Genomic DNA, 18,214 nt, shown 5'->3' with positions numbered 1-18,214 from the left:
GAAAGGCTCTGCCCAGGTATCGCATATTAGGACACGTTCAAAACGTTCAAACACAAGTCAATGTGGCCACTGGTGACAGGCTTAGAGGGCAGGGTGGAGCTCTGTCAAAGGTTGGATTTGGTGATCATGGGGGTCTTTTCTAACCTTAATGATTTATGATAAACCAGGGGTTGGAATTAAATCCCAGAGGAGGGGGGACAGGGAGACAAAACAATGAACCCCTGGCTGTGTTACCTTGTGGCTCTCGCAGCAGGAGCTGTTCTCGCTCCCTGGCTCGTCTGACCACGGTGCAGAGCCAGGGGCACCAGGGCACAGCAGCCTCTCCCTGCAGATGTTCTTCCCTTGCATGGGAGCTGAACGCATTCCCAGGAACGGAGGTGGCAGGGAAGAGCTGCTCCTGCACCGAGGCTCTCCTTGGTGCCTTCAGCACAGCCCGGGGCTGCCCTTGCTAGCCCCAGCATTCGGTGGTGTCAGAAGAACCTGCAGAGTTAGAGGGAAATAAACCCGAAAAGCCTGTTTGCCAAGGCAGGTACTTCTGGCACAGCAGGGAGCTGCTCCCTCACTGAAACTCCGGGAGTTTCAAGGAACAGATCCCACAGCTGTGGCACAGGGATGGTGCAGAGGTTCTGGCGTGACCCACCACAGAAGCATCTTTTTACTGCATGCAAGAAGCACCCCGTCTCCAAATAATTCTTATTTAAATTCTGTATAAATCAGTTAGAAAAGAATTTTTGATTGCTAAATTGGAGAGCTAAAAGGATACAAATACCTTTGTAAGGATCATGCCAAGTGTGTGGCACAGCTGAGGAAATCTCCTCTGAAAGGTAAGGGATGCTGTTTCCAGTACTACCAAGAACATCACAGGCAGATCTTTGGTCTTAACTATTTAAATTTAGAAATTGAAGTGCTTTTGATACCGTAAAGAAACTCACCAAAAGGTGACTGTTCTATAGGCAGATTTCAGCACCCCTTGGTGAAGCAATACAAGAGCACACTGACTCTGCTTGAGTATTTGCATGTAGGTAAATTAGAAAATGCATTACTGGTTTTCCCTCTCTTTTTCATCTTTTTTTTTTTTTCCTCTCCTTGTTCATTCCACTTGCAAAAGATCCAGGAGACATCTCTTTCTTTTTTTTCAGGACAGGTTAAAATGAGGGAGCTGGGTGTTTTGGCAAGTCATCAAAGGGACAGTGCTCCACATTGAGGACAAGGATGTGAAGAAGGTAAGTGGTCAAATTGCTTTATCCCAGTATTTTTGAGAAGAACGCCTGGAATTTTGGCTTTGGAAGGCATTTGCTTGAGGTACCTGAGTGGCATGAACTCACCACAGCAGAGAAGGAGAGTTTGGCAAAGCAGCTGGAGATGAAGGGAGTAGTAACACTACCCCACCACTGAGACAGGTTTTCCTTTTTAAATTCAAAAGTCCTTTATTTGCCAAAAAAGAAGAAAATATAAAGTAAAAATACAAAGATCAAACCATGCCACCACAAAATGTCTCCAAAACTACTTTTACAAAATCTGAGAACCTTTATTATTATTATTATTAAATATTCAGTTTCTAAGCCCCTCACCCAGCGATACAGTGAGAAGATGAGCACACAAGGGGAAGCTCTGTTTCTGTTTTTCTTACAGTAGCTCGTGCTCTTCACTGAGGTTCAGTTTTGTTTGCATAGACCTAAGATACTGATCTAGAGCCTCCAAATCCATACTGTTACAATGATAGTTCAGTGAATTAGCATTGGTCTTTCAGGACTATTTTGTTTCAGAAACTAAGCCCAGTACCTTGGTTAGAGTGTTTTGAGTCAGCTTCATTAAATCCTTGGTTCAGGAGAGCAGGAAGGCTTTGGAATCCCTTTTTTGCTGTCCATGTCTGTTCTGCAGCACTTGCCCCTCAGAGGCAGGAGGGGAGCTGGAGCAGTGCCCAGGGTTCACTGCCAAAAACTGGGATGCAGCAAGTACTACTGAGATTTTAGAAGAAAGAAATTAAAAAATCCAACTAGTACCATTCCAGCAGTAATACTGAGCTATACCTTCCATCTTAGTACTGCAGAGAGAAAATACTTGTGATACAACAGTAAAAAGCAAGGGGTTTGTAACAACCCAAGGCTTCATTTTGCTAGACAAAAGCAGACTAGAGAGAACAAATAAGCACAATCATGTTTTTATCATGCAAAACTGATTTTTACTCACTTTTCTGACTACTAAGGAAAAAACCTTCAGTGTGAGCTGCATGTGCACTGAAAAATGCAGGATATGTCCTTCCAGGGATGCAGCATCTGAAATGGCACTGACATGGAATCAGGAGGCAGAGCCAGAGCCAAGGAACTCCTACAAATCTTTTGAGCAGGGATTCCAGGGCTGTTTTGCTGCAGCTGAGCAGCTCTGCTGGCTGGACACAAGCACCCTTGACTATCCCAGATAAAAGCAAAGAAGTGGGAGAGGACTTCCCAAATTTACCTCACTTAAATCCTGCAGCATTACAAACCTTCCATCCAGAGCAGCTGGAGACAGGGCTAAGTCGCAAATGGTGAACACTTCCTCTATTAATGCACATGTGCCTGCTGAATTGTGGTTATTTTCAGGTACTTTAGGGACAGAGAATAGCTTTCCATTCCTGGAGTATTACTGCAGATTTTGCACTGCCACCACCATAGCAGTGGCTTCTGTAGTGCCTCCTTCTATTCACACAGAATGCAAAACATTTGCTGTAAATTGGGGATTTTTTTGGATTTGCTTGTGTTGACCTACTTGAAAGCATGGACTGGGTTTGGATTCACTCTGTGTTGTTGTAGCAGTACTGAATGTCTTGGTTTGGGCTCAGCAGAGCAGCTATCAGCTTCCTGTCTCCAATTATTGAACCAAACCTTGGGAAGGCAGCTGGTGAGTTTTCCCAGACTCTGGGTTCTGACTTCTGCAAAGAAAGGCACCAGTTCAGGCTGATGTGGTGTGAGGTGGGAGCCTGAATTCAGGGATGGGTTGAATTAAAGGCCCTCTGCAAAAAGCAGGTAAGAAAGACCCTGAAGTGGTGGGGGACTGAGGCTTTCCAGAACTGGCAAATGAGACATTGCAGTACTGCTGCTGCTGGACGACCATGAGGGTTCCATTTCAGCCTAGAATGGGGTCAGGTTCTTTTGTTCCTTTTGAGGAATCTTAGTCTTTGGAGAAATGTAAAGGGACATCAAACTGAAAGGCCCCTCTGGTCATGGCAGTGAGGGAAGGGTGAATTCCTGCTGTGCCCAGATTCTTCTCAGAAAAACGTGGCTGGAACTGGTGCCAAGCAGCAGCTGTGGGACCTCCGTGCTGTGTCCATTCCTGCAGTCAGTTCCTTGGTGGTTCTGCATTTGGGCATTTGTGGAATCACTCCCAGGGAAGGTTTTCCCTTCAAGGTTATGGCAGTGATGGAGATGGATCCAGACACACTGTGTGCTTGCTGCATTCCAGGGACTTGTCTTAGTTTGGTCAGAGTGCTCCCTGCTTCATGTGTTATTATGGGATGCAGGTCACTGGCAGGGCCTTTGCTAACAACGTGGGCACCCAGAAGTTTCCCAAATACCAAGTCCAGGATCCTGGGGGGTGTGTATGCATCTGGTCAGTTCAGCAGAAACCTTCTCTTCCCAAGTCTGATCACGGGAGAGTTCTGACCCCAGGGAGCAGCAGCGCAGACCCTTGGGCAGTGGCAGGCGGACCTTGGGCTTCAGGGGCTCCTGGAAAAGCCCAGACTGGAGTGGAGAGATGAGGCCATTCCTCGTTTGGATACTGACCCCTGGAGGTCAGTACCGCAGGGATGCAGTCCTGTCCTGTCCGTGGGGACACACGAATTCTCCACTGCCCGGCTGTGCTCTGTCTGCCTCCAGGGAGGGCAGCAGGGCCTGCTAGGAACAGGGGCAGGCATCTCCCAGGAATTCTGGCAGGAGGCACAGCTTGAGGCTCTCACACAGGGAGGAAACAGGAGACACAGGGCACACGCAGCAACCCAGCATTACAGACTGGGCACAGCTGGGGGGCTCAGACCTGTTCCAGCTGAGAAGGTAAGGCCCAGACCTGCTTGTGCATCTACGAGGACTAAAATGAAAAATTTGTTCTAATCACCCCTGTGCTGGACCACAGACAGTTCCTGCTGGCCAGGAGAGACAGCTGCAGCAGCAGTGTGTGCTGAGAGCAGAGATTGCACTTGTGATTCTAGGGGGAACTTGGTTTAATTTTGCACTTAAAGCAAGAATTCATTAGTTTCAGCATTTCCTCCCTGAGCCTGGGAGAAAAATTAATTTTGGCAATAATACAGACTAATTTATTTTACTACTTAAAAGAGGGGGTTGTTTTTTTTCTTCATTATCTCACCTTAGTCTCTTGGCTACAGGTGAGAGGAGAGGAGAGGAGAGGAGAGGAGAGGAGAGGAGAGGAGAGGAGAGGAGAGGAGAGGAGAGGAGAGGAGAGGAGAGGAGAGGAGAGGAGAGGAGAGGAGAGGAGAGGAGAGGAGAGGAGAGGAGAGGAGAGGAGAGGAGAGGAGAGGAGAGGAGAGGAGAGGAGAGGAGAGGAGAGGACTGGTGCACACCAGGCACAGCAGTCTCAACACAGTAGCTGAATAGCAGAGATCAGTATTTGCTGTTAATACTCTGCAAAACACTTCTACAAAGCAGAAATCTACACAGACAGAGCTCTGGCCGGAGGCAGATGAGCACAGGAGGGGACACAGGACTAGAACAGGTAACTCCATCTCAAATTCCCAGATAATGTGACATGGTGTAGTGCTGAAACTGCTCCCAGATCCACAGCAGTGACACAGTCCAGCAGGCAGTGTAAGAGCTTGGGGGCAAAGCACAAAGGCACTTCACTCTCCCCATTCACAGGCACGTCCCATTCGTCTCCAGGACAGGAAGGAAAAAAAGAGCTTCACTGTGACCTGTGTTTTAAAAGATTTCTAGACACACATTTAAGTTAATTTGACAGCACTTTTGTCACTGCTGGTATAAAGCCAAGGGGACAGAGTGGCACAGGACAGAACTCGCTGAGAAACAACCACTGTGGATGTTGCATGCAGATGTTACAGGTAATCATTAGATGCTGGCATTTATTGCACATCTGGGGACATAAAAGAATTTATATATAAATGAAACAAGGTGCAATCACCATTTTCAGTGAGTGTGCACGATAACACATTGTAAAAAGCCTTTTCATAGAAATTACCTTATTGCAATTACACAGGAAGACAAAAAGGGGTCTCAAGTTCAGTGTACAAAATAAAGCACATTGTTCCAATGATGGATTTAAGGAAAACCCCTAAGTGCCTTGGGACTGAATGCTATCCAGTTTGAAAGACTTGGGCTGTCTTCCACTTCTCTGTGCTCAGAGATCTGAGATAACTAGTTTGTCTGACTTGTCTCCAGTTTCAGGGGGAGGTAAGACTTCTTCTGTGTCATAGTCTTCTTCACATGATCTGCAAAGACAAAAAGTACATCTTGAAAAGCTGTGTTTTGGTTTTCAGGGAAGTTATTTCAGTGGCTACTAAGCCAACTGGCTAAAATGCAGCAGCATGTGAGAGGTGAGCCTCGAGGAGGAGATTGCTGAGGCATGGGCAAGAGGTGGGAGTAATCAGTACTCTGAGAGCAGACATGGATCTGTGCTCCCATCCAGCCTCGTCTGAGGCTTCCAGAACAAATTCTCACTCGTGTTCAGCATTAGAAAATTTGAATCCAGCTTCAGTAACAATTGTCAGGAGCTCCCAGAGTCTCAATAGTTCAATGTAGAAATAAAGTCATCCAACCACAGCCCCAGGCCCCAGAGGAGCCTTGGCTCAGAAACACCTGGTCCAAAACTTCTTCTGGCTGAGGTGTGTTTTGACAGACACAGAACAATAACTGTGGCCATGCTTTCATGTTGCTCTCTCCCTCAGTTTGATATCCAGGATTGAGCATTTGCACTACCCAGGCTGCTTGGGTACCATGGCTCTCAGCCCATTCCTAGTCCCAAGAAATTACATTTTGGAGATAATTCCCTTCAGTCACAGCATACTATGGGCTAGTTTTGCAGGGCTCCTAAGAAATTAAAGTTCTTCCTTTTGTCCTAAAGCAAGGTTGCTCACAAAGGAAATGCTGGAGTAGATAGTCCAATAGCCAGCACCTGATGCTTTATTGTTGTCTCGAGCATAACAAGACCTTCCTCTTATTTTTGGTGACTGCAGCTCTCGATGGAGTCCAGCATCCTGGGAGTATCCACTGCCTTGATGAGATTCCTGTTCTGGGAGCAGGGCATGCCTCAGCCTTTAGACTGACTGGCTTTAGAAACTTCCAGAGAAGCAGGGACAGGGCTAATCACAGAATTGGGACACACTAATGCATCTGTGGTTGATGAATGATGGTTGTTTTCAAATGTATTCATAAGACAAAGACCACATTTCATGTTCTGCAAGCTAACTTAGCCAAAAATCTTCCAGTCTCTCCCAGAGCTCACCAGGAATTGTCTTGATTCTGTCCCCACTCCCTGTTTCTGTCATCCTCAAAACACAGCAGAAATAATGTATGTGCAAAAACTCAATGGCTCTTTCTGGCAAATTTGTCTGGGCATCCAGCTCTTTGTTTTTCTTTTTGCTTTCTTTTTTCCTTCGTGGTCTGTTGCTATGCTCCACAAATGAGATCTAATCCTGCTGCCATGACTACCAAGCTTTTCAGGGGCTCTCAAAAGCTAGCAGCCAGGTTGCTGACATGCTCTTTGCAGGAAGACACAGAGCTGCTTCAGACCAACTTCAAAAATCTGACATCACCTGTCGCTCTTCCCCTGGTTTTGGTGACTTTGGGAACTTGGTCCTGCATGAAGCTTTAGTGGCAGCCTTCTGTTTCTTTTCTGTGCTGAGAAAGAGATGTTGCAAAGCAGCTGCAGGGAATGCAGCAATTTCATCTTCTATCCTGCCCTACCTCATCTTCCATTGTGAAGACCACAGAAAGGCCAGGCAGCTCAGAGGGGCTGAGGGAACAGTGTGTTGCTGTTTGGACACACAGGCAGAGAGCTCTCAATAGCTTTGTAAATCTCTGTGCCTAATTAGTAGGTGCTACTGTTATCCCAAGCAATTACCAGTGTGGGAAGTTTTCAAAATGATGCAATCTTCTCAATACTCTACTGGCTCTATAAATACTGCTTAAGACTGGATGCAATCCTGAATCATGCAGGATTAACACAGGGTAAGTATTCTTTGGGTGGTTGAAAGAAATATTCTCAAGAAGATGCCAATACAGACACAAATCTAAAGGAAGATTAGACCAAGTCTCCATTTATCTGCAGGAAGCCATTGCCCACAAAAAAGTTCTGGAAGAACTGCTCTGCCTAAATTCACTGGCCAAAGATTGCTGGTGTGTTTGTCCAGAATCTTATAAAAGGCTGAAAACTGAGTGTAGGTATTGAAGAAACCAAATGTTTAAAAAAGAGTCTCAACAAACGTTGTAAATTAATGAAAACATTGAAGTATAACTTAGGAAGAGCACAGACTAATAGACATCAAGTTGGAGTAAAGAAAGTCTCTGCTAGGTATAACAAATATAACAGAACTACAGCTTCTAATCTATGCCAGTGTGACATGGTCAATACACTGCCAAGACCAGCAAAAGCAATTTCAACACAAGTTTTGCCTTTTTTCCCCTCTCACTGATGTGTGCAGCTGATCCAAGTGGCTGCCCCCCAACACTACTCCACTCCTGCAGCAGGGATCAGCTGTCCCGGGCCTCCTGTGCTGCAGAGTCCAGTCCAAATGTTCATCCCACTACTCCACTCCCTCTGCTGGCAGTGGCAGCACGTGGCCTCACCAGAGCCCAGCTGGAGGCAGCTGTGTGTGCCCAGGGCAGTGCCCAGGGCAGTGCCAGGCCCATGCTCACCCCTCCTGGAGCTGCTCATTCCCAGACTCCTCGGCCACCAGGATTTCGTACTCCTCAGCCGCGTACCTGTCCCAGTCCGAGGGCTCGGGGCTGTCGCTGTCTGTGTCCTAAAGAGATCACACAGTCAGCCTCTAGGCTAGGAAGGAATGCATGGAAACAGCCAGGCAAAAACTGCCTTAACTGAGAAAGTCACAACCCTCTTGGAGTGTTTTAACATCTGTACATAAAGGACTATGAAAAAATACCTCTCCGGGTCTGCAAAGCTCAGCATGTGACCTGAGGTGCCAACAAACTGCATCTGCTCCACTTCAGAAATGCAATAATCACACACTTGCTGTGCTCTAGCTCAGTCTGTGCACTCCATACAGGACAGAAGAACTCGGTGGTTTCAAATCTATCCATCAAAGGTTAGTTTTAACTGATCTTTTGAGGGATTCTTTACAGTTTGCTAAATTAGGGCAAGTTTTAGAGAGGACTACAGGATAACACCTCTATAAATACCTGGCCCTCTGCCATTTACTATAGGATGGGGATAGTAAGTTATCCCCCTAGTCCCACCTGACTGTTTTTATGATGATCCAGCTTAAACAAACAAACAGGGTGCTTCTGTCTTGGGATGTATTTAAGCCTTGAATCATGGAACCACAAAGTTTCTATTGGAGATTATATGGGAATAACTGTGTGGGAACCAGAGCTGGTTTTGGCATCCCCTCCACTTTTATGTACTTTGAGCAGATAAGAGGCTTCTGTGAGACAATCAATAAGCTGTACTTGTGAAAAGTGTTCTTTTATTCAGTTGGATTCTCCCTACATCCAGAAGCACTCCAAAGATGAGTGTGAGATTTCCTTATTTAGAAATAAAAGGTGATTTATACCTTTTGCACTGCAAAGGGATCCCTCTGTTCATTGTCCAGATATTTCTCTAAATTGAAGAAGGTGTTGAAGAACACATGAGCCATTCTGCACCTCTTCAGGTCTCGCAAGGTTACTCTTCCTATAGAAAAAACCCACATGGTTGTGTTACTGACTTCTTACAAAAGTTTTAATTGTAACACCAGTAGGCTTCACTAGCACAAAATTCCTTCCCAAGTCAGTCAAGGATTTTAACATTATTTAATAAATGCATGTGATGAAGCTTAAATCTCACATACATATGGAGGCCTTTGACATTCATGTGAAATATGAAGGCATGTGAATGGGGATGGTTCAGTTTTACAGTGTAGACTGTCAGCACATCCCACAGCTGGAGCACACAAGAATTGTTGCTTCAATCTCAGGAAGTTAATTCACAAGATCTCTTGTTTTAGTACTTCAGACCTCCTGATGCACAACATCATGGCCCAGTGTGCAGTAATTTCTGCTCTGGGACTCTCACACAGGGCTCTGCCTGTAGTTGGGTTTCACAGTGGCTTTACCTTCTCAATCCCCCACAAATGAAAGGGGGTGAGAGCTCTGCCTAAACAAACAGGACTTACCTTCCCTCTCTGGCTTGACGAGGTCCAGCATCTGGCACAGCAGGTCCTGGAAAGGCAGTGGCTCTATGCCCATCACCTCCATGCGCTCACACTGCTCCTCATAGAAGTATTCCAGCTCGTACATGGACAGCACCCCGTCCCCATCCAGGTCCATGCAGCGGAACCAGTACTCAATGCTGGGAACAGAGCAGGGACACTGCAGCACTGCACTGGGACATGCACCCAGCAGACATTGCAGCAGTGCACCTTCCCCCTACCCACCCCTCAGGGCTCTTCTGCCACAGCCTGGCATAAACCCAGGGATCACAAGACCCGTTGGGAAGGGTCAGGGCATAGGCCAACACTCCAAGCACCTCCTGTTAGTCTCCCAGGTGGCTGTGAGCAGCACAGCCACACTCATTACCTGCCTCACCTGTACCCAGTGTTCACTGTGCTGCAGCCCAAGGGGGGCTCACATAGGGCAGGGAATCCCTGTCTAACCCAGCAGCAGGAGTTGGCCAAATAGAGCCAGCTCTGAGCCCAGGATACTGGAGGGACCCTGGTGAGGGACAAGGCAGCTGTGTCATGCACTCATTTGCTCCTTTATACACAAGGCAGAGCTCTCAGGCAGCTGCACTGTGCATCCCTCCTCCCCTCTGGAGGGTCCAAGCCTGCAGTTCTGGACTCTCCTTGTTATGTATAAGATTCCTTGTGCTAACACTCACGTGCACATCTGGATCACCCCGGCACAGCAGTCTCCCCCTGGCTGTACAAACCAGTCCACAAGCAGGTTTTACAAAGTGCCACAGTGAAGTTTCCCCACAAACCCTCCTTATACACCCACTCCACCTGTGAAGGGATGTCCCAACTGCTGCACACCTCAGGAGTGCGTGCTCAGAGCCCAGTGCCTCATGGCATGAGGTAATCAAAGGCACTAGTGACTACCAAGACATAAAAAATTACAAGAAAACTCGGCTTCTACACAATTTTTCCTCAAGAAAGGCAATGATTTGACCAACCATCACCAGTAAAATGTTTTCTTCCTAACAACTTCCAAACCCCAAGCTGCTCTCTCTTGTAGAAAGTGGTAGGTTACAGAAGTTTCCATATCTTATTTGCTCATCTCAATGATTTTACTAAGACACAGAGATCAGTCTCACCTTGTAGCACTCCTTTTGTCTTCCTCCGAAATCAGGAGCCACACAAAATCTGCGTAACTCATGCGCCCTTCCTTTTGAACTTCAGTGCCTCTAGAAGATGTAGCAAAAAAAAAAAATTAAAAATCACCAGGCCCCTAAGTACTCAGGACATCAAAGATATTTTTCAAACCATTAGTGAGAGAAAATGGAGCACTGTCACCTATTTAGCCTGTACTCCCTGCACCTTGCAGCATCAGGCACAGCATTTGCTGCCTTTTATCAGTGCAGAGCTGAAGCTCATCTGCCACATCCCCTCCCACAGCACATCCCTTTCCAGAGACTTCAAAGCAGTGCTCTCCAGCTATCCCTGTGCCATGTCTTCCAGCTGTGCCCAGTTATCCCATCCTATGGGATTTTTATTTTTATTTTGTTTTCTTAAGAAGTCTCATTCCATGTTCAGAGAGCTCCAGCTGGAGGACCCTGTTGGAAACCATTCTGATCAGGGGCATTTCTGAGAGTAACTTGTATTTCTCTGCCTGACAGAAATTCCCTTTCCTTCTTCCCCCAAGAAGCATGCTATTCCTCACCTCACCACAGCACCGCTGAATATCCGCTCAATGATCCTGTTTGACAAAGCTGGAAAGAAGGAAAACACGGAGAAAATGAAGCTACAGCTCACAGGAGTAAGTGCAATCAGTTGTTCATGCTGAATCCACACAAAGCCCTTTCCCATTGTTAAAAGACAGCTCTAACTACACTGCCTAACCACCCTCTGTTTAGCAGCATTTTCTAAAATCCCCAAGATGATTCTCCCAGTGTGTCTGCCTTTGTATCCTTCCAAACACCACACTGTCCCAAAAAGATGGAAAACTGTTATCTGGATCCTTGGAAATGGACGTGGGTGTTACTCCTACTTTGCTGCAGTAGGACTTGTCACATAGAAGGGACTATCCCAGTGTGTACCACAAAAGAAGTTCACATCAAAAATGACACATCAAATCTCTACAAAGCACTTTTGAGGAAAGGACAGGCTGTGGCAACCATGCTGCAGGGAAGACAATAAAACACCAGCATAAAGGTGAGGCTCTGCCAGCCAGGAGATATATGGGATAGATGGTTATGACAGAGCACAAGCCAAGCAGCAGGTACCAGCTCTGGACAGGATTTGCACAGTGACCTCACCACCCCAGGCAGCCGAGCCCCAGCTGGACTCCTTTCACACCTTCTCCATCACTCCTGTGGTCCTGGCACAGTTCTAGCAGCCAGGCAGACCCAGCCTGCCCCACCCCTCAGGTGCCCTGGCACAGCTGACAGGCTGCTGGGCACTGCACCCATGGCTTCTTCCCTTAATGCTTGGCTCCCCAGCACCTCACGGCTCTCGAGCCTCCTGTGCAACAAATACTTCATTCCATACTGCAGCTTCCCAGCAGGGACCAATCTCCCATTTCACTCACCCCAAGGGAGGCATTTGTCCATCCTCACCCACCTAGCTCTGTGATCAGCACTACTGAGTCCTGTGACTGTCACACTCACCCAGAACCCCCATGGCCTCCCCATAAATGCCTGCACTTGGAACACATGGCTGTTTTAGCCCTTTGTGCATTTGTATTCCAATAATTTATCTATGGCCCTTGAACCTTCAAAAACAAACAGCATCTGCTTAACTTCTGGAAATTCCATGCTGAACTGAGAAGATACTCTCCAGAATCCATCTGCAAGCTGAAATTCCCCAGGCTTCACTGGACTCTGGATTCCTCTCATGCATAACTAGATTGCACTTCAGCAATCTCTGAAGTTCACACAGGCTCATCCTTCTTGTCCCTACTTCCAAGTTCCTGCAAAGCCCTCAGTAAGTATTAAGTTTCAGGACATTATTTTAGCCTGTCCTCCTGGCAGTGACCCACACAGGAACAGAAGCTCCATCTGTAGCTACTCATGCAGAAAATAGTGTGTCCTGTAGTTCTCTGTGTCTAAGCTTCTACAACTCCTTCTCTAAATCAACATTTATTTAAAGAGATGGGTGGCTACATTAAAACCTTTTTTGAGGCATCAAATTAACCACATTAAAGGCAGGCTTTATTCCTCAGTAGGAACATTCTGTTTTCAGCAATGCCCTCACCCCACCACATTTGCAGGCAGCATACCTTGATCACTGTACCTAGCCAGGTCCTTCTGGCTGATGTAAAGGTCATGGTCAGTATCCAGCTCCCAGAATTTGCAGTATATAACATAAAAGTGCTCATAGGAGAAATAATCTGTGATCTGATTTATGTCATCCTCTTCTTCCAAGAGAGCAAGAGTCTGAAAGGGTACAAGTACAGTGGGAAGTTAAACCTGGATGAAGAGGCAGCTCAGCAGCTGAAGTGCTCCAGTTTCTCAGGAAGCTGGGTGAACACAGCCCTGAGAACTAATCCAAAGTGCAGCCTTTCCCCAATAGATGTGGTTGCTGTTTTTCTCAGCAGGCACTTACAGAGCACCTGGCTTGGCCATCCTTGGCACAGCATCTCTGCCACTCCTGTCAATAATTTTTGTTCATTTTCAGCTCTAGTGAAGAGCGAGGCAGAGAAACAGCAACACAAACTGCTGTGTCAGCTGGGATCCATGGTCTGGGAAACAATCCTGACCTACACCAGAGACTCTTAGAGCCACTTCCAGTAGCAAGTCCAGAGTCTTCCACAGGAACTGAGATAGGTCTTTACACATCACAGAGCCCCGTCTGCCTCCTGAAGGGCAAAATCAACTCTTGTTCCAGACTCACACCTGGACTGAGGCAGGAGGGATGGACCCCAAACTGATCACACGGACTTCCCTGTGCTGTTGCAGGAATTGTTCTGGTTTAGCTGGGAGGCTCAGACAGATTTCCAACCATAACATCTGTTGACATGTCTTACTGGGAAACATATTTTGAAACACCCGTGTTTCATTCCCACTTTACACCTCCTTGTCTTTCCCAGAAACAAGAGGTCATTGCATGTTTCCCAGTGCCACCTCCCTACTGTTCTTCTTGGTGCTGGGGCCACAGGACACCAGAAGCCTTCTTGTCTAATAAATCATGGCTCCAGTGAGCTGCAGGCCTGGCCTCCCCTGCCCTCACAGCCTCTTCCCAAGAGAGCAGGAAAAACACAGCGTGAGCTACCCCAGGGAATGGTGTCCCCAAGCAGGCAGGCTCAGTACCCCTGCTACCCATAAAAACAGATGCTGTGTTATGTGTTGGCACTGGTATTTCAATATCAACTTCCAGCCATCTCCACATCCAAGGAATCCAAACAAAACTCTTACATCCTGCTATCCACCTGGCAGGAATAACAGGATGGCACTGCCAGACCTGCACTATTCTGACTTGCTGACACCCAAGTCTCAACACCTTTGATCCATCACCCACTGGCCTCTCCAGACTGTGTCTGTCTCTGTCTCTTTACAGATTACAATCACTTGGGGAGCTTTTGCCATAACTATTTTTTTCTTCTGTAGCTCACACTCAAAAGATGCCATTTACACATGCAGCAAGGAGCTGAACTTCCCTGCTGCAGGAGATGAAAGGCAGAGTAGATACAGAAGAAGAAAAATTGATAGAATGTTTAAAGGGAGAAAATGAGTGAAAAAAGATGCAGGATAATCTGGGAAGATTTATTTGTAACAGAGGTTGGGAAGGAACAGGGATCCCAGGGCTTGGACTGGCATGAGCCAATTCAAAAGAGCACTCATCTTTCCCTTAGCTGATGGGTCAAGTAGGGGAGATGATGTCTGAAAGGAGAAAGAATATGAATTCATACTTGATGGGTTTGAGGAAGACAACACACTACACCTGGAAGAGCAAACAGGACACAGGAGAGAAATTTTACTGTTTTAGCCAATTGTTCCCCTTTCAGCCTCAAGATTTTCTGGCTCTTTAGGTTGGGCTGGACATGAGCAGCCTGAGACAGTTTTAACCTGCTGCTCTTTTGGGCAAAATACACAGACGACAGAGATCCAAATCCTGACATAAGGACGCACTGCAGGCACTGGAACAAGAAGGAAGCTCCACTGATTTTCCTGTGGAGATCAGCTCCCGAGGTGCCTCATCCTGCAATTGCAGAGATGTTCCTGACCAGCTGTCAGTGAGCTGAGGGCTGCCCAGGAGGCAGGAAATTGGCTCTCCTACCTCTGGCACTCCTAGAGCTCTTCTTGGCTGCTTGTGAGCCACTTCACATGGGTGCAATGCTGTGTCCTGCTGTCTTTCCTGTTGTCTGGACTGGGAGCCATGCTCCTGCTCCATGTGGCCTCAGAGCTGGAGCACGGTCACACCCTGACCTTCTCTCAGTGCCCTGGGGCCACTCCTGTCCCTGTTCTTCTCACCGCAACTCAGACACAGCTCCTCCAATAGCCCCAGCAGACTGCTGGCACTGAGCACCTGGCTCATCCCACTGCAGCCCAGGCACAGCTCCCTCACCATGCAGCAGTGCAACAAGCAATGCTGCACTCTGGATGCTGTTCCCACAGAAACCCACGTACTTGCAGGAAGTTGCTTTTCCTCAGCTCTGTTAGAGTGATCTTCCCCGACCAGGATCGATTGACTGTGTAGAATATCCTCTGTATAACCTGCAACATATCAACAGTGCTCTTGAAATCAACTCCTGAAACACAGCAGTTTGGGAATTTAAATGCAGAACCTTCCTTCACTCATCCTAAGGAGACCTCTTTTTGAAAACTGTTTTGGATCTTTTCTGTAGATACTACTATCCTTAATTGACTACATAGTCTGAAAGCAACATTTGCTTCTTAAACAGTATTATCCCTTTCCAGTCTGAAAACATTTTCACAGCTCTAAATTCACCTCTTTGGACATGCAGATGTATTATTTATGTCAGGGACATGTTCAAAGTGCTGATGAATCGCTTTTGGTTTTTCACATTTAAGAGGACATAGTTTGCATAGATCCCAAATGAAATAGGGTTCTAGGGGAAAAAAAAAAGGACTTCTGATTCTTCTGGTTCCTGCAGAGGAAGCAAGACATGTAAATGAAATGTTAATGTCTGACCCTTGTAACTATAACAATGCCTCGTGCTCTCAGTGTCTCTGCTAAAAGTAAGCAGGAGAGGTTCTGTTTGCAATTATTTTGGGCAGGTGTTAACCTCATTTGCCTCCTTTCCAGATCTGCCTCTGGTGAAGTGAGCAAAAATCATGGGGGAGAGGCACAGAACCCTCAAAATCCAAAATCAGACAGCTCACAGTGTGAGACTGAGACCCCTTCCCAATCTGCTCCTTGTCAGCTGTCAAGTATCATCACAGAGTGGGGAAAACACAAATGTGTGACCAAGCACATGCAAATAAACCTAACAGGGCAAACAACAACAAATAAATACCACTGGCATGAGAAAGGAGGAATAGAATTAATTTGACTATCAGCACTGAAATCTTGTTGACCAAACCTACTACAAACCTTTGATGTCTCTGACATGTTGGCACATTACCCCAGAATTTTGGTAACCTTTAGTGTACACTGTTCCAACACAAAAATTAACTTTACACAACGATGTGGACATTACAGGGATTAATCCAGCTAGCAGATTAAATGGGATGGATTTCACTTTCAGCCAGAACTAGTTTCAAGTGGGCAACCACTACTGAAGGGCCATCTTTGGATTCAGTCAAACAAGTGCTGGTTCTTAATCCAGAACCAAGTATGAGATTGCTCCAACAGTCTGCTTTGGGATACACAGTGAGACAGTAATTGATGCTGGCACACACAACTCAGAGAGCAACAAGAATGATCTGAGGATTCAAATGTACCCTGAAGAGACAGAATTGATAGATTCAACTTGGCTGAACACGACACCTTTTGGTAACACTGCAGGCCCTTCATCACTCCAGGCCTAAGAGATGGATATCCTTTTAAATTTGAGTGTCATTTTAATTAAAAACAGACCAAAAACCAGATCTATATTAACTGTAACAATCACTGAGCAATGTTCTGTGGCCTGTGTAGCACAAGAGGTCAGATTAGGTAATCACAATGATCCTTTCTGGTCTTAAGCACAATGTTTGTTTCTTCTTTCATGCCTTTGGCAGCCACTGCCATTCTGGTCTCTATTTCTGGACTTTGTTTGGCTTTTGCTTCCAGCCTGCACAAGAGCTCAGAGACTGGAGTGGTCTCACCTCACACATCACCCATTATCACACCTGACAACTTTGTAGCAGCTCTTAAAAATACAGGGTGTTCACACCATTCCAAGGACTCAAAACTAGCAATCCCAAGATTCAGAAACAGGACCCCATACCAGTAATTCATCTTCTCTGCCTGTAGGGTAGTAAAAGGCAACAAACTATTCCCATTTGTGACTCAAAAAAAACCTGTCTACCAGACTACATTGATAAAGATGTTCCATCTGCTCCTTCTTCAGCTATCTGTAAAAATAAGCCATTCAGAGGTAAAATGGAATCTCTTTTCACGTCTCTTACCACATCCAGTCACTCAGTGAAGGCTTTATTATTCAAATAATGGCCCAGTTTCCATGGACAGTACATAGTATATATCTCACTATAAAATCTCAATACTTCTCTTTTTCTTTTCCAGGTTGTAAACACCAAGCTGTCAAAAAAAGCATTTGGGAAATGTCCTAGAACATCATTACCCATCCTGAAATGATGTGCAGCATGCAAGTCACACTTGTCTCTTAGACCATAACTGGCTTCATTTTTCTGAGTTCAGTACACAACCATAGACACACAGAACATCTTGAGTTGGAAGAGGGCACAGGGATCATGGAGTCCAATTCTTAATTAGCCTTAGGCAAGAGGAGCCTCTTTCTACTTGCCCATTATCCTCATGTAATTGACCTCCAGGCCCAAACCATTCACGGATGAGTTCCAGACCTTTCCCCAATCTTCCCACAGAAGAACAAAAGCAATACCATTTCTGGACAAAACAGGAACCTTTATTAATCCCTGTGGCCATAGTCCCCTTACACATTTGCATTGGTCCTATTGTATAAGCTGAAGCACTTTTCCACAAGCTTTAATCTTTAAATCATTTTTAGCACACAACTTTCCAAGAAAAGCATGCACTGCTAACTCTGAGCCTGGTTTGAACATTCAGGTAAAAGTCATGCTAAAGCTTTACAACAAATGCAACAGGATATTCTGGGATGTTCTGCATCATCTTCACCAGCTTCAGGAGCTGCCTCTGTTGAAACAAACACAACTGGTTTAGTAATACAGTGGCCAATAACACAGATATGACACAGATAAAATTCCAGCCTGTTGTGTCCAAAAGACCCCTTTAAAAGGTTCTGAGGTTTCAATAAGAACTGAAATGTGCATTCACATCTTACCCATCCTAGACTGTGAGGTCATGCTCCAGGAGATCTCAGCCAAGTGACACTGTACCCAGCAATTACCACAAAGCCATGTGTCCTTATGGCCATTGTCTGAAACACAAACATGAACTGTAATTCTTGTGTGGCAGCAAATACAGCATTCTGTCTCTGTAAGGAGGTATAAGGCACTCTACCTTGAAGCAATGAAAATGATCCAAGTGGTCTCAAAATCCAAGGACAAAGCTGTTTCCTTCATTGTCTCCTGGTGGAAATACTGGATTTTGTAACATTAAAACGGAATGTGCCAAACTGTCTGTGAAAGGAGAGGTGAGCAATAGGAACTCCTGCTATCTGCAGAGGACTGGGTGCTGTCCCTCCAGATGGGCACAGCCTGCCCAGCAGCCCCCTGCCTCCCCAGTGCTGGCCCTGCTCCAGCCCAGGGGGATTCTTCTGCTGGCACAGACCCC

General features: G+C 46.2%; 1 protein-coding gene and 1 long non-coding RNA gene across 4 annotated transcripts in view; one reads left to right on the top strand and one right to left on the bottom strand.

Moving 5' to 3' along the window:
- Positions 1-4,493: 4,493 nt before the first annotated feature.
- The window catches only part of LOC106849697 (serine/threonine-protein phosphatase 2A regulatory subunit B'' subunit alpha), a 51,174-nt gene continuing 37,453 nt past the window's right edge, over positions 4,494-18,214 (bottom strand). For all 3 annotated transcript variants that reach the window (XM_014870476.2, XM_014870475.2, XM_014870471.2), the window contains 8 exons: positions 14,944-15,030; positions 12,597-12,753; positions 11,040-11,088; positions 10,474-10,563; positions 9,335-9,510; positions 8,735-8,853; positions 7,860-7,966; positions 4,494-5,434 (listed from right to left, as the gene is read on the bottom strand). In XM_014870476.2, the coding sequence (XP_014725962.1) occupies positions 5,344-5,434; positions 7,860-7,966; positions 8,735-8,853; positions 9,335-9,510; positions 10,474-10,563; positions 11,040-11,088; positions 12,597-12,753; positions 14,944-15,030 (876 nt within the window). In that variant the 3' untranslated portion in view covers positions 4,494-5,343. The remainder of the gene's footprint in view (positions 5,435-7,859; positions 7,967-8,734; positions 8,854-9,334; positions 9,511-10,473; positions 10,564-11,039; positions 11,089-12,596; positions 12,754-14,943; positions 15,031-18,214) is intronic.
- LOC148222557 (uncharacterized) lies at positions 11,000-17,921 on the top strand. Its single transcript, XR_015805645.1, has 2 exons — positions 11,000-11,135; positions 17,006-17,921. It is a non-coding gene; the product is annotated as an uncharacterized LOC148222557 (long non-coding RNA).

The sequence above is a fragment of the Sturnus vulgaris genome, chromosome 10 (genome assembly GCF_052056855.1).
Source record: "Sturnus vulgaris isolate bStuVul1 chromosome 10, bStuVul1.hap1, whole genome shotgun sequence".
NCBI lineage: Eukaryota > Metazoa > Chordata > Aves > Passeriformes > Sturnidae > Sturnus > Sturnus vulgaris.
Note: the sequence above shows the minus strand (reverse complement) of the source record. Positions and strands in the feature narration are given on the sequence as shown.